Source organism: Hemitrygon akajei, chromosome 16, assembly GCF_048418815.1.
Source record: "Hemitrygon akajei chromosome 16, sHemAka1.3, whole genome shotgun sequence".
NCBI lineage: Eukaryota > Metazoa > Chordata > Chondrichthyes > Myliobatiformes > Dasyatidae > Hemitrygon > Hemitrygon akajei.
Window position 1 is genome coordinate 29,070,799 of NC_133139.1, and position 14,199 is coordinate 29,084,997.

General features: G+C 46.0%; 1 protein-coding gene across 1 annotated transcript in view; it reads right to left on the reverse strand.

Moving 5' to 3' along the window:
• Positions 1–7,463: 7,463 nt before the first annotated feature.
• Positions 7,464–14,199, reverse strand: part of cilp2 (cartilage intermediate layer protein 2) — a 50,245-nt gene continuing 43,509 nt past the window's right edge. Inside the window, exon 9 of the mRNA XM_073068565.1 lies at positions 7,464–10,288. Coding sequence (XP_072924666.1) covers positions 7,917–10,288 — 2,372 coding nt within the window. The 3' untranslated portion in view covers positions 7,464–7,916. The remainder of the gene's footprint in view (positions 10,289–14,199) is intronic.

Below are 14,199 nucleotides of genomic sequence, written 5' to 3' on the forward strand. Positions count from 1 at the left end.
AGCATCAACACTTCACTCAGGTCCACACTGGAACCAACATTCCCTGGAGGGAGGATCAGGAGCAGGTACTGCTGAAAGCTTGAACAAGCAGGAAACTGCTAGATCTTTTAGTTCTGTTTTGAACACAACAATTGCTGTAAACACTACAGAGCTATTATTAGTGTGTAACATGCTCAGGTGTGTACACCTCTCCTCAGCTGAATGAAGGTAAGAGATACATTGCAAAAAGCAGTTACAAATTGTACAACTAAAACTAGAGTATTACCAACATCTGAGTAGCATAAATATACACAGCAGTACATTCCTCCTGAAAATATCAAATATAACGATACAGAAACAAACATGCAGTAAATAAATTATAGGTGGTGATGGCGCTCAGAGAATTAAATCTAGCTGAGTGAGATGAGCATGTTGGGATTGTACTTCACACACTGACAGGAAAAGAAAAACTGAATTTAAAAAAATGTTTCCAATGGGATAATTTCTCTTTAATATTTCAACAGATTGTGATTATTTTTTATTTGTTCTGGCATATTAATGTTCCTTCACCTCTGGAATATAACATCCAGAACTAATCTCTTTTATTTGATCTTACCTGGGCCTATCAAATCCATTGCAATGGAATCAGAAGTCCCTGATTCTAACCTCCTCCCTCCTTACAACCCTTCAGGAGTCTGTTTTCATCCATTTTTGCCTTGTCGGGCCTGATTCTCATTACTCCAGCCTTGACGAGTGTACCTTCACAGTACTGAAATGCTCTCAATAAGCTTCTACCACTCTCCCCTCCTTTAAAGTACTCCTTAAAACCGATCTCCCTGGTCATCTTTCAATATACTGTATCTCCCGTGCCTTGGTTTCAAATTCTGTTTAACTGTTATATTCTGTTCATCTCTCCTATTTAACTTAGTGGGTTAACATGCAACGTTCAAGGAGCTAGGCAAGTACATTGGACACTTGTAAAAGATGTTTGGATAGGTACATGAATGTAGGGAAGAAGGAGGGATACGGGCACGGTGTAGGTAGAAGGGATTAGTATTTGGGTGCTTTCGATTTTTAACTGGTTTGGCACAACATAGTGGGCCGAATGGCCTGTTCCTGTGCAGTACTATACTACATTCTACCTTCTAAGTGTTAGCTCACCACCTGATTGCCAACTGTTCCTAGTTAAAGACCGCACATAATGATGCATTCACACACAGGAGTGCAAAGCCAAAGCTATTTCTGACCAATGCTTTACACGTGCATTGCAAATTGGGTGTGAAGATCCTAAGTTTTTTTTGCTACCACATTTACAGTACGCCTGCAGGTGGCTGTGTCACAGAGTCGTTCTGGATGAATGACCTGGAGGGATAAATTCAGAGACTACAACAGCAGTTGGGAAATTGAATCATTTTCGGATTATAAAAACTAATATTTGTAAAATTGACAATGATAGCAACAAACTTTCAAAATCTCATCTGATTCACTGGTGTCAATTAGCGAAATAAATCAACCATTCTAATCCAATTCTGGTTTATAGATGGCTCCAGCAATGTAGTTGAACCTCATTAACTGTCCTCAAATATAGCCCTACTGGTCGCTCAGTGCGAAGGCAATTGGGAATAGATGATAAAGGTTGATCCCGCAAGCAGCAACACATTCTGTGTAAGAATGCAAACTAGAAGTGAACAATTACACCTCTCCCCATGTGCCAAAGTTACTGTGAAATTGAAACTCAACAGACCCTGGAAATGCTTTTGAGGCTGAGGCAAGATGCTGGCTTGCCACGACCTTCAGATACAATGAAGTATTTCTCAAGTGTTGTCAACAAAGTAACGTGGAAAACACTGAAAATTCTACACCAAGATAATAATTCCCAGCGTTGGGGCCCTTTGAAAACATTGGCGAATAGTTCATTTGATTTCTTAAACCTTGGAAGTAATTTTTTATTTGTTTCTTGGCAGGAGGCTGATGTTTGGAATGCATAATCAGTTCCCTTTTGCCAAGATATTTCAGTGTCATTGGCCCAATTTTCTGCAATCATCTGCTTGCAGTGTGGCTTACAAAGCTGGACTGTCTGTCATTTCATATTTACAATCAGAGCCTTTAATGAAAGTCCAAGACCCATTGCTGATGGGATTAGGGAGGGCTTTCAAAACAAAGGAAGAACTTGAATTTTTCAGTGCTATTCATAACTCTAGGACATCCCAAAGTGCTTCCATGCCAATGAGATCCAGTATGTATACTTTTTGTTGTAATACTTGAAACAAAAAGTGTTGATCGCCAATTCTGGGGTCTGTTGTCAGTAGAAGCAAAAGAAAATTCAATATATTTGCGATATTCGGAAGGAATATGGGAGAATTAATGCTAAACCGAGTTAGACTGACCTCTTCAAGTCTGAGTTTTCTTTGGACTATCAATATTTACACAAGTTCTTCCCTCTTTTAATTCAAACACCCCCGAGTCTTCCAATCTTCCCAAATCTGCAGGCTCCTTCATTTGTGGCACCTGGCAAATCCCCAGTTTCTATCAGTTCATTTTTGGAGGCTGAACCTTCATGAACCTAAGCCTAAATTATGAAATTTCCTCCCTAGATTTCTCTGATTTATTTCTCCCCCTCTCGTTAAGCCTACAGTATCTCTCTGACCAAACAATTGGGCATCTGTCTTAATAGTTCCTTACTTGGCCCAGTGTCGGGTTTGGTTTGATAAGTCTGGTGAAGCTCAGGAGAAGTTTTACTGTGTTCAGGGCAGTAATTGAATTCAATTTGTTGTGATTTGATACAATTGCTAGAAGTCAAAAAGTCGGCCAGGGCTGGTTTTGTTCCCTAAAGGACGTAAGTGATTCAAATGTTTATGCCAAATATCAGTAATATTTACTGAGTCCAATATGCTACTTCCAGATTTCCACTGGTAGGAACTGGCTGGGAGCAAAGGAATTGTTTGAAATGAACATCCCAAAAGCCTGTCTAGTTGGCCTCTGCCATCATGACATTATGAAAGCAAGGTTGCTGTCTAATTACTGTAATAATCTCAGCGAGTGAGTTTGCAACAAACCCAGGCTAAGGAAGTTATGGTCACCTACCTACAGGAAAGGTGTAAATAAGGTTGAAAGAGGACAAGGATGTTGCTGGGTCTGGAAGATCTGAGTTATAAGGAAAGTTTGAATAGGTTAGGTATATGGAGAGCTATGGTCCCGGTGCAGTTCAATGGCAGGCAGTTTAAATAGTTTGGCATGGACTAGATGGGCCAAAGGGCCTGATTCTGTGCTGTACTTTTCTATGACTGTAAGCCCTTTCTGTTAGACTGTTATAGGACCTGGAACATAGAAGAGCACAGGAGAGGAACAGGCCCTTCAGCCCTCTATGGCTGTGCCAGCCAGGAACATTTCAACTAATCCCATCTGCCTGCCCATGACCTATATCCCTCCAATCCCACCATTTCCTGCCTGTTCATGTGTCTGGCCAAATGTTTTTTAACGGTTACTATCATATCTGCTTCACCCATTTTCCCTGAGAATGCATTCCAGATACCTACCACACTGTGTGTAAAAAGACTTGCTGTATAACCCTCCTTTAGACATTTCTGCTCTCACCTTAAAGCTATGCCAGCTAATATTTGATTATTTCCACCCCAGGTAAAGCACCCTGACTACTTACCCTATCCATGCCCCTCATAATCTTACATACTTCTGTTCCTCAATGCCCAATACTCTTGAGAATGCAATCTAAGTGGATCAGGCTCTGAAGTAACCCAGCACAGTATCATGGGCCCAGATGAAGCAGCTTTTCAGTCATAGTGGGGTGTTTTTCATTACTGGAGCAAAGTTGGTGCTTGTGAGTAATCTGATTGTTATTGATGTTGGGAGGATTCCTAAGAGTGAACATCACCGATTGCCTGTCACGGTCCAACCGCGTTGACATCATGGCCAAAACAGCTGGCCAGTTCCTACACTTCCTTGGGAAGCGAAAGGAATTTGGCGTGTCCGCATCTACTCTTACAGATTTAATTGACGCACCGATCTGGATGCACGCGGCTTATTATTGCAACTGCTCTGCACGTGACCACAAGCTGCAAGAGTTGTGTACACACAGCTCGCACATCACGGAAACCAGCCTCCCCTCTATAGACTCTGTCTATACTTCTCGCTGCCTCAGTAAAGCTGGCACCGCAATCAAAAACCCCACCCATCCCAGACATTCTCTCTTCTCCCCTCTCCTACCAGTCAGGAGATACAAAAGCCTGAAAGCTCGTCCCACCAGGCTCAAAGACAGCTTCTACCCAGCTGTTGTAAGACTTGGTAAATGGATCCCTAAGATGGACTCTAGACTTCGTAATCTACCACATTTTGATCTTGTATCTTATTGTTTGCTGCACTGCTCTTCCTCTCTGGCTGTTACATTTCATTTTACGTTGTTACTGTTTTAACTTGTTCTGCCTCAGTGCACTGTGTAATGATTTGGCCACCATGAAGTCTGCAAGACACTTTTCAATGTTTCGGCAATGATAAACCAGTTCCAAGATGTGTGCTATTCACAGATAAGTTTGATTTATATTGTAAGTTCACAAAGGAAATATCTTACATACAATCTGCTTTGTGTCTAGTCTTTCTGTAGCTAAACTGGACAGTTTCATCAGCACAGTACACTTCTGTTTTACAATGAATCTTGAAAAGAAACCTTACTTCATATTATTGAAACAATCTGCACCCACCCCCGCCGTGCATCCATCCTTCTCACCAATACATCTGGCCATCAGTGTTGTGCCTCCAAGTGGACCACAGCCATGTCGTTGGGTTTGGAGGCTCACGTCCCTCGATGACCCAGAGAGCTATATTGGCTGGAGTCGGGGCTTTATGCTTTGGCTCTTGGTAGGGTCACCCATGCCGAACAGGTCAAAGGTCAGTGGCCAGTGGTCCACCAGTCCTCCAGGTTTGTGGGGGGAGGGGTGGGGTGGGTGTTCAGCTCAGGGCTAACAACCCTGACAGGTAAAATGAAACTATCAACAGAGACAGCAATGAAGAATCATTACACATCTGAGTGTGACGGAATTCCTGAGTTTCCACCCAGAACTTGCGTGACTGGCAGAAGTGAAATCCGAGTGACGTGCTAATGGAAGCCTGAACTGTGTTAAGGATGGAAGATGTTCGTTGCTGCCCTAAACGGCAGGGGCATAACAGGCCTGGTGTCTCAATCAGGAGCAACGCACAGATCCAAGGCGGGGAAGGATAACAGGTTTCATTCTATATCTTTATTTGGGCAGCCTGATTGCTTTCGATACTCATTACTTATTGACAGGTTTTGAAGTAAACAGGATTGAATTCTCTGACTGCTCTTGGCAGGATTTCAACTGCCTTCCTTTAAGCCAAGGGTTCCCAACCTGGGGTCAGCTGGCCCCCGGTTAATGGTAGGAGTCTATGGTAGGTCGGGAAGCCCTCCACCATAAATCCAGTACCACTGTTTAGTATACCACCAGATCACTCTAACAATAACTCACCAGAGGCACTAACCCCCACCCCCCACGCCCAGCCACTGCTGAGAAGCATCGCACTGAACAGAGCAAGACCACTCTGTCCTGAGCTGCAGCATCAGCTCCACCACAGAGCAGCTTGAGATGGTCTCTCTAACCCCTTCCCCACATAACCCACCCTCTGGCTTCAGGTCACGCAGAAACCCCTGACCACCTCGTCTCTTCATAATTACAGGAGGCTTCAGTCACGTTAAGCTGCAGGACATTTTACCCAAATTCCAGCAGCACATCACCGTGGCCGTTAGGGAACAAATAGACTGGACCACGCTTATACAAAGCCACCCCACACCCTCATCTTGGCCTCTTGGCCACGTCTCCATAATGTTAATCCCAGTGTACTGACCTCTTTTGAAAATGGAGAAACCAGCCAAGAAGACCTACACTGTATGGCCTATGCTCAAGGAGCCCGTCACAAATGAAGAAGACTCAGACCTCGAGGAATACGCCTCATCTGTTACCGGCTACATCAGTAAGCTTGTAGATGGTGTTGGTACCTCAGGAAGGGTCACCCCACGGCCGGCCAGAAGCCCTGGCCGAACGCAAAGGTGCGCTGCCTACTTAGACCCCAGGACATTACTGTCAGGTCCAGTGGCAGAGCAACCAGGAGAAACCTCATCTCAGGCATCAAGAGGGCAACTACCTACACACTGAAAATTCAGGAATACCTGCCTGATAACAAACTCTGATGTATGTGGCTGACTATGCAGGAAAAACACCGTGGACTGTACCAGTGACACTGCCCTCCCTGACGCCCTAAACAACTTCTATACATGCCTCGAGGCATGCAACACAACAGCGTCCAAGAAAGCTACGCCCCTCCCAGGAGAGCAGCCGCTGTCTGGATCAGAAGCAGATGTGAGAAGGACTTTGCAGAGAGTCAACCCCCATAAGGCACTGGGCCAGACAACATCCCTGGCTGAGTACTCGGGGAGCGTGGCGTCTTCACGGACATCTTCAACACTTCACTCACCTAAGCTGCTGTCCCCATGTGCTTCAAATCAGCCACCCAAAGAAACTCTACACCTTCAGAACTAAACAACCACCGCCCAGTGGCACTGACACCAATTGTCAAGAAGTGCTTTGAACAGCTGATAATGGTACATATCACAAGCTCCATGCCTGGACACTCACGAGTATGCTTACTGACAGACGCCATAGCATTGTTACATTGTCAAGTTCACCGATGACATGACAGTGGTGGGGCTGATCACTAACAACGATGAGACGGCCTACAGAGAGGAGATGGAAGAGCTCGAGGACTAGCGCCAGGCAAATAGCCTCTTCTATAATGTTAAGAAGACAGAGGGGATGGTTAACAACTTCAGGAGAACTCTCTCCACTCACACCCCTCTTTACATCGGCAGCACAGCGGTGGAAACTACAAGCAGTTTCAAACTCCAGGGAGTGCACATCACACACAAATTCTCATGATCCCAGGACACATCCTATACAGTCCGGAAAGCTCTGAGGAAGCTGAAGAGAGCTGGACTATGCACATCCATACTCACGTCATTCTACATATGCACAGGAGAAAGCATCCTAGCAAAACGCATCTCTGCTTGGTACGGAAACTGCATCACAGCACAGAGGAAGGCCCTACAACGGGTAGTCAAAACTGCCCAACCCATCTCCGGCACCAGCCTACCCGCCAAAGGGCATATATACAAAAAGATGCCAGGAAAGGGCCAGTAACATCATGAAGGATCCCAACCACCCTGCTCGCGGACTGTTTGCCCCACTCCCATCACGGAGGAGGCTATGTAGCGTCCACACCAGGGCCACCAGACTCAGAAACAATTACTTTCCCCAAGCAGTAAGGCCGATCAATGCCTCCACCCACTAACCCACCCCTCCACACCCCCAAACATCACTGCTTTATCATTTGCTTTAGTCACCTCATGTACGGACACCCCTGTGCCTAGTGTCACTTTCTGAAAATACAATCAATCTGTTTAAAAGCTATCTTATGTATTTATATTTATTGTGTTTTTTAAATATTTTTACCGTGTTCTTTATCTTTTGTGGGATTTTTTTTGTGCTGCATCAGATTTGGAGTAGCAATTATTATTTTGTTCTCCTTTACACTTGTGTACAGGAAATGACATTAATCAACAGTCTTGAATCTTGAATCAAAACCCCCCAGTCCATTAGTTTATGCTTTTGTTCAGACCAGGATCCCAGAAGAGAAAGGATGAAACTTCAGCCAGAGAGGTATCACAATGAAGGGTTCACGTTTCACAATTGGGTGTGATCTTCCTTGACTGTGTCCACTGTTGTAGAATTCTTCACTTCTTGACTCAAAATATATAAAAAGTCACTTGGAAAACAAGCTGCAGTCACTATAGAGTTCAGTATGTACAGATTTTACAATTGAGCTGCCAATTCAGGGTCAAGGAAAGTCCATGCTGTCTACTGCCGGGCTTCTCTGCTCCTCTGATCATTTCCCCGGATCCTGCGATTCCTTTGCCCCAAGGGGTAGGGCACAATCCGTGACTGCACGGGTCGTGTTTGGACCATTCTCCTCATTTCCGCACCAATTTCTGCTATGGTCTCAGTCGGAGAGTTCTGGAGGCGCTGGAAGAGACTCTGGCGGGTCACAGGCTTCTCCTGACAGCTGAAGGTCAGTGCATTGCCTATGTTCACCTTCATCTCGCGGGAAAAGCCGTCCGAGGTGCCGTCAAAGCAGCGGCCAATGGCGATCTCCTTGGCCACCCTGGGGTTCTGGTCCGTCACTGTGTAGATGCCATAATTGTGGCCCAAAGGGTCAACGGGGGCCAGCATGCTAAATGCTGACGTGTCGTTGTTCACGGCCAATGGCGGGTGCCTGCGCAGGTACTCCTGCAACAGGCTGTTAATTGCAGTTCGGCGGCAGTTGCCCTGGGGTATCAGCGTCACAAGAGTGCGGTCCACTGCGCTTTGGTCGAACAGCATGCCACCGCACTTGAACTCGACGCAAGCCGACGAAACGTTGGCCCTGACCAGGTCGTGGACGCTGCGGGAGTCGCGGATCCCGTACAGCTGCCCCGTCGTCGCTGGGTGAGTGCCGCCGTAATTTCGCGACCTCACCATGACCTCCACTGGTCCATTTACCTTGACCTTGATGTAGCAGGCACGGAACTCTTGTGGGTTTGGCCACCAGGCGAGGTGGTCACCGGTCCAGCTGGTCAAGTCATTCTCCTCAAAAGGAACCACGTTGTATTCATACTTGTCCTTCTCCACTTTGTAAAACCTGAAGTGGTTGGCCGAGACCGGGGCGTTCTCGCAGTCCCTCATGTTCTGATATGCATATATCGGCCCATCGGTTTCGTCAATGTTGTTTGCGTTGGGCTTGGGAAGGTTGATTCTAAAGGCCGTTTTCTTCAGCTGCTTGTCATCGTGGTCGGTCCTCCTGTAGTCCAGCTTGCCCAGGAAGGGCTGAGATACCCCAATCACATTGGGGTTCATCTTAGGGCTTGAGGCAGCGGCTTCCAGCTCCTCGGCACCAAGAGTGGCTGTGACGTAAGCAGTGTAGGCATCCGGCCGGTCGGCGTCACAGAAGGCGGGGAGGCAGGCTCCATTGGGCCCGGTTATTACACTGTCAAAACGCCCCCAGGCCCGAGGGTTGGCCTTATAGCCGGGCAGCGGCTCAAGATTAATCAGCGAAACCACCGCTCCCTCCAACTGCTCTCCAGACAGGAACTTCTCACTCATGTAGGCCCGAACTTTAACATAGCAGCGCCTGCTCTCGGGAACGTCCAGGTTGAACAGCCGCCGCTCCCGGATCTCCATGTTGCCGATCAGGAACGTCCTCTCCTCGCGCTTGTTCCGCTTCCTCTTCTCAGCGTGGAAGAGGCTCTCCTCCTCCCAGAAACCGGTGTCTGGATTCAGTGACCAGAGCTTCATCTTCTGAATGTGCTCCGGCATCTTGACGCTGGCTGCGTCCAGGTACACCTGCGCTCCAGCCACATCCAGAGGCTGGTTAGACGCCTCCTCCCAGAAGTCTGCTGAAAACATGCCATAGGTTCTCAGTGGCTGGGCGTTGCCCTCACTGTCCACAAACCTGAGGTCGCTCGAAGCCGTCATGGCCAGACTGATATTCCTGGGGTCCAGAAAGGTCACACTAGCTTTGACCTTTCCACTGTAGCTCTCCCCGTTTCTTCGATGGAAGGAATTGGGTGGAATGTTAATCTCCCCAATGGTGTCCTCCCCTTCCATTTCCCCCAGAGGTATGGTGATGCCTTTACGGGAATCAACTTCGATTGTTTCTGACCTTCTCATCAGTTTAACCGTGTAGTACACCGCACCACTCCTGCGGTCAAAGGGCAAGACTTTAACCGTGTCCACAAACTTGCCCAGCCTGTCCACAAACTGCACAACGAGCCTTTCTGTCTCGTGAGGCACCTGAACGGTGAAGGTCCCCTTGTAGCTAGTCAGGCCGACGTGCTCACCCCCGATGAAGATCTGTCCGAACCGGAGGGGCTCCCCATTATCCGCTGCCACTGCCTGCCCTCGGATCAGCACTCTGGGCTCCGTGCACCTCTTGCAGCCGCACTTGGTTACCACCTTGACAGGGAGGGTGTATCCCTGGCAAGCGATCTCCTTGCGCTTCATCCGCTTCACCCCACAGCAGTAGCTGGTACCGTCCTTACACTGGAACTTGTTGTTCAAATTGCCAGCACAACCAACACTGGGACACTTGCCGACGTTGTAGTAGAAGGAATTGGTAGCGGGCTGGAAGCAGTCCTCGGGAAGTTTGATGAAGTGCTCCACTGGTTCTGACTTACAATTTGGTTGTCCTTTGGCTGAGGAAAAAAAGAGATACAAGCACAAAGAGATTAGGGTCAAAGCATTTGCAGCTGGCAAACAGGCCACTTAGCAACAAAGGTGAACATACAACACATTTCAGGGGACTCCACAGGGCAGCATGCACTCAAACACTGGCATTAGGACAAATGACCATATTCTTCATGAAAGGACAAGGAGTTAAAGAGCATTAGGTGGGCAGAAGATTTAGGGAGGAAGTTCCAGAACTTAGGGGTGAAAAGTAATCTACTGGAGGACCTCAGCGTGGTAGGCAGGAGCTGTGGGACGAGAGCAAATGTCAACATTTCGGGTCAAAGGACTGCATCGTGAGTGGTGCTGCTCTAATTTTGCTCTTGCTAATTGATCAGCTGAGCAGGTTTGTGATAAACCTTCAAACACGCAGGGCTGTGCCAATCTGCCACGAGGGTCCTTGTCAAATGCCTTATTAATATCCATGTGGATAACACCCACAGCCCTACCTTCATCAGTCACCTTTGTTACCACCTCGAAAAACTCAGTCAAGTTAGTAAGGCACAACTTACCCCACACAAAGTCATGCTAATTGTCCCAAATGCTCATAAATCCTATCCCTAAGAATCCTCTCCAGTATCTTCCTTACCACTGAAATGAGACTCACAGGTCTATAGTTCCCACGGTTATACTTCAATATTGGAAAAACATTGGCTCCTTGCTAGTCCCACAGGACCTGTGGCAAGAGAGGACAAGAAGATCTTGGTCAAGGCCCCAGTCATCTCTTTTCTTGCTGTCCTCCGTAACCAAGGGTATATGCCATCATCCCTAGGGGGACTTTTCCACCCTAATGCTCTTCAAGATTTCTTCTCAAAATGCCTTACCATATCAGCATGCTCCACACTGATCTTACTACCCTCCATGTCCGTCTCCTTGATTAATATGGATGCAATGTACTCATTTAGGATGTCACCCAACTCCTTGCCTCCAAGCACAAGGTAATTCTTTTTATCCTTGAGTTGTCAAACCTAGTTATCCTCTTGCTCTTGATTAATGCGTAGAATGCCCTGGGATTCTCTTTAATCCTTCTTGCCAAGGACTTTTCTTGACCATTCAATTTTATCATCCTAATCCTTACATATGGTTCCTTTTCCATCTTGATATAGCTCATCACTTCTCTTGACATCCAAGATTACTTTACTTAGCCATCCTTGTCCTTCCTTCTGACTGGAACGTACCTGCCCGGCTCATCTTTAAAACACCCTCCACATGTCAGATGTGAACCTGCCCAAACAGAGCAGTTCCAAATTAACTCTGCCAAGCTCCCGTCTAATACTCTTGTAATTTCCCCTTCTCCAATGTAATATTCTTCCTCAAGGGTAAAAGACACAAATTTAATAAATTCTCAAGGGGGATCTGCACAGATTTTAAAAAGTTTAATAAAACAGGATTGAAGGGGAAAAGCATTAGGAGCTGGCACAGGCATGGTGGGCCAAGTTTACTATTGTCGCATATACCAAGATACAGGGAGAAGCTTGTCTTGCACACTGTTTATACAGAACAAAATCATTACACAGAACATTGAGCTGGAATAAGGTAAAACGAACAGCACAGAATGAAATGTGGTAGCTACTGAAAAAGGTGTAGTGCAGGTAAACAATAAAGTGCAGGATCATTAAGGTAGAGGGTGAGGTCAAGAGTCCAACTTATCGTACAAGAGATCTGTTTAAGAATTAAGTAACAGTGGAATAGAAGCTGTCCTTAAAGGAATTTGATAACACCAGGCAAACTGCCTATAGAACAACGAGGATTTCCAAAGTTCATTCTGTACACGAAGCAATGTGGATCATCAAAAAAGTGCATCAAAGGAGTCTATTCAGCCCATTATGACCACACCATTTGAGAAAAGGGTTTCCAGCACTAATCCTCTGGCATTTCCTTTCTATTGTATGGATGGAAAAATGTGTTTCCTTATCTCCCCTCGTCCTTTAATTATCATAACTGGTATCTCCCCTTGGCTCCTAACCCCTGCACTAAGGGGAAGAGGCTTTCCTATTGAACTCTTAAGCCTCCATATGATCCACAAAAGTTTCTGTTTTTTTTTAAATATGCTATCTCCCTTATTCTCCATGGTTCTGCGAAGAAGAGGGTGCTGGATTACGAATAGTCTCCTGGCGTTTTTGAAGAGAACCTTGGAAGCTCTTATCTTTGTCATAGAACCATGGAGCGCTACAGCACAGAAACAGGCCCTTCAGCCCATCTAATCCATGCGATCTATTACTCCGCCCAGTCCCCCCCCCCACCCACGCCTGGAAAAGAGCCCTCCAACCCCCCTCCCATCCACGTATTTATCCGAATTTCTCTTAAATGTTGAAATTGAAACCACATCCACCTCTTCTGCTGGCAGCTTGTTCCACACCCACGTCACCCTCTTCAGCTTCTGGCTAATATTTAGCTTCAGCCAAAGTCAGCAGTCCAGAAAGTGATCCTCATCCCTTTTATAGGTGTACTACAAGTTAAATGCCTGGTTGCCACCTCAGCAAAAACCTGAGAAACCGGGTAAAATAAAAATGTTAGCATGAAAAAGGTGAGCTGCTATAAAAGGGTTCCTGTCAGGAGCTGCATAGCTCACAGCTCCTGTGCCACTGTCACATTGAATCCTCCAAGCTCAGAGTATTTTCAATGGCAGCCAAGTCCCATTGGGCTGAGAGGCACTTTCCACATTATCTTGTGCGCTAATCAACTCCCGTGCCCTGCGGTGCTGCAAGATACAGGCTCAGCAAACAGCTGTGATGTAACTTGGAAAAAAAAGGGTAGCAGACAGTGAATAAACTCAGCCTGGGAGATCCTGTGTACGAGACTGCAATGTTCCTTCAAACCCAACGTGGGCAGGAACCCGAAAGAAATGGATACGAGGGCCTTGGCCCTGCAACCTCAAGAAGAATATCTGGCCTACAATATTAAATACCTGTTTTAATAAATGTCAAAACTGAGAACAAATCAGAGCTCAGAAAAACATAATCATAGCACATCTTCAAGGCTAAAATGATAGCAACCACCTCAGACATGAATACTGATAATCTTTTCTTAACAGACACCTGAAACTTTGGAACATTAATAGAAACACACTGGGTCTTTTGAACCATCTCTGTAGATATGTAAGAAACCATATCTACCTCACATACATTGCTGAACTTCCTGTGCCACTAATATGCAACCAATCTTCTTTTTGATCTTTTCTTGAAGGCTTAAATCAGCCGCAGGCAAAGGGAAAACGAAGGGGGGTGTGACAGAAAAGGGTACATTGGCACCATTCAACAATCCAAGATTTTGTGTCCATTCATTTCCCATCCACCCAAACTGAAGACCTTACGAATACACTGCTCCCAACACTCTATTAATGTTGCCAGTATTGGATGAACAACTCTGTCCTTTTAAATGAACCCAATAAACCACTGCTACTGTAACCTGTGCAGATGTAAAAGTACTTCACCCATTTCTGCCAGTAGTGCCGAAAATGGGGATGATATAATCTCACCACAACATAATTTCAGTGCTTTGAGTTTGAACTTTATCTAGGAGCGTTAAGACTTCTGGTGAGGTGACCCACAAGCAACACGTCCATAATCAAAGACAGATCTGATTAAAGCAATATACATTTGTTTAAGTGACTTCCTACTTGCACCCCAATCACCTGAGCACATTAAAGACATTTTTACACTTCTCTAGAATTTTACTCACATGCACTTTCCATGTTAGCCTTGTATCCATCCACGTACCTAGAAACTTTACCACTGTTTAAGACTCTTGTTACTGTATAACTTGTGGTCAATGGTGGTTGTAATGTTCCTTTCAGAAAAACAAGTAACTCGAGTCTTTGCAGTTACTGACTTTCCCGTTCCTCTGCTTCATTAGTAGCTGCCTGCATTTTCCTAACTAT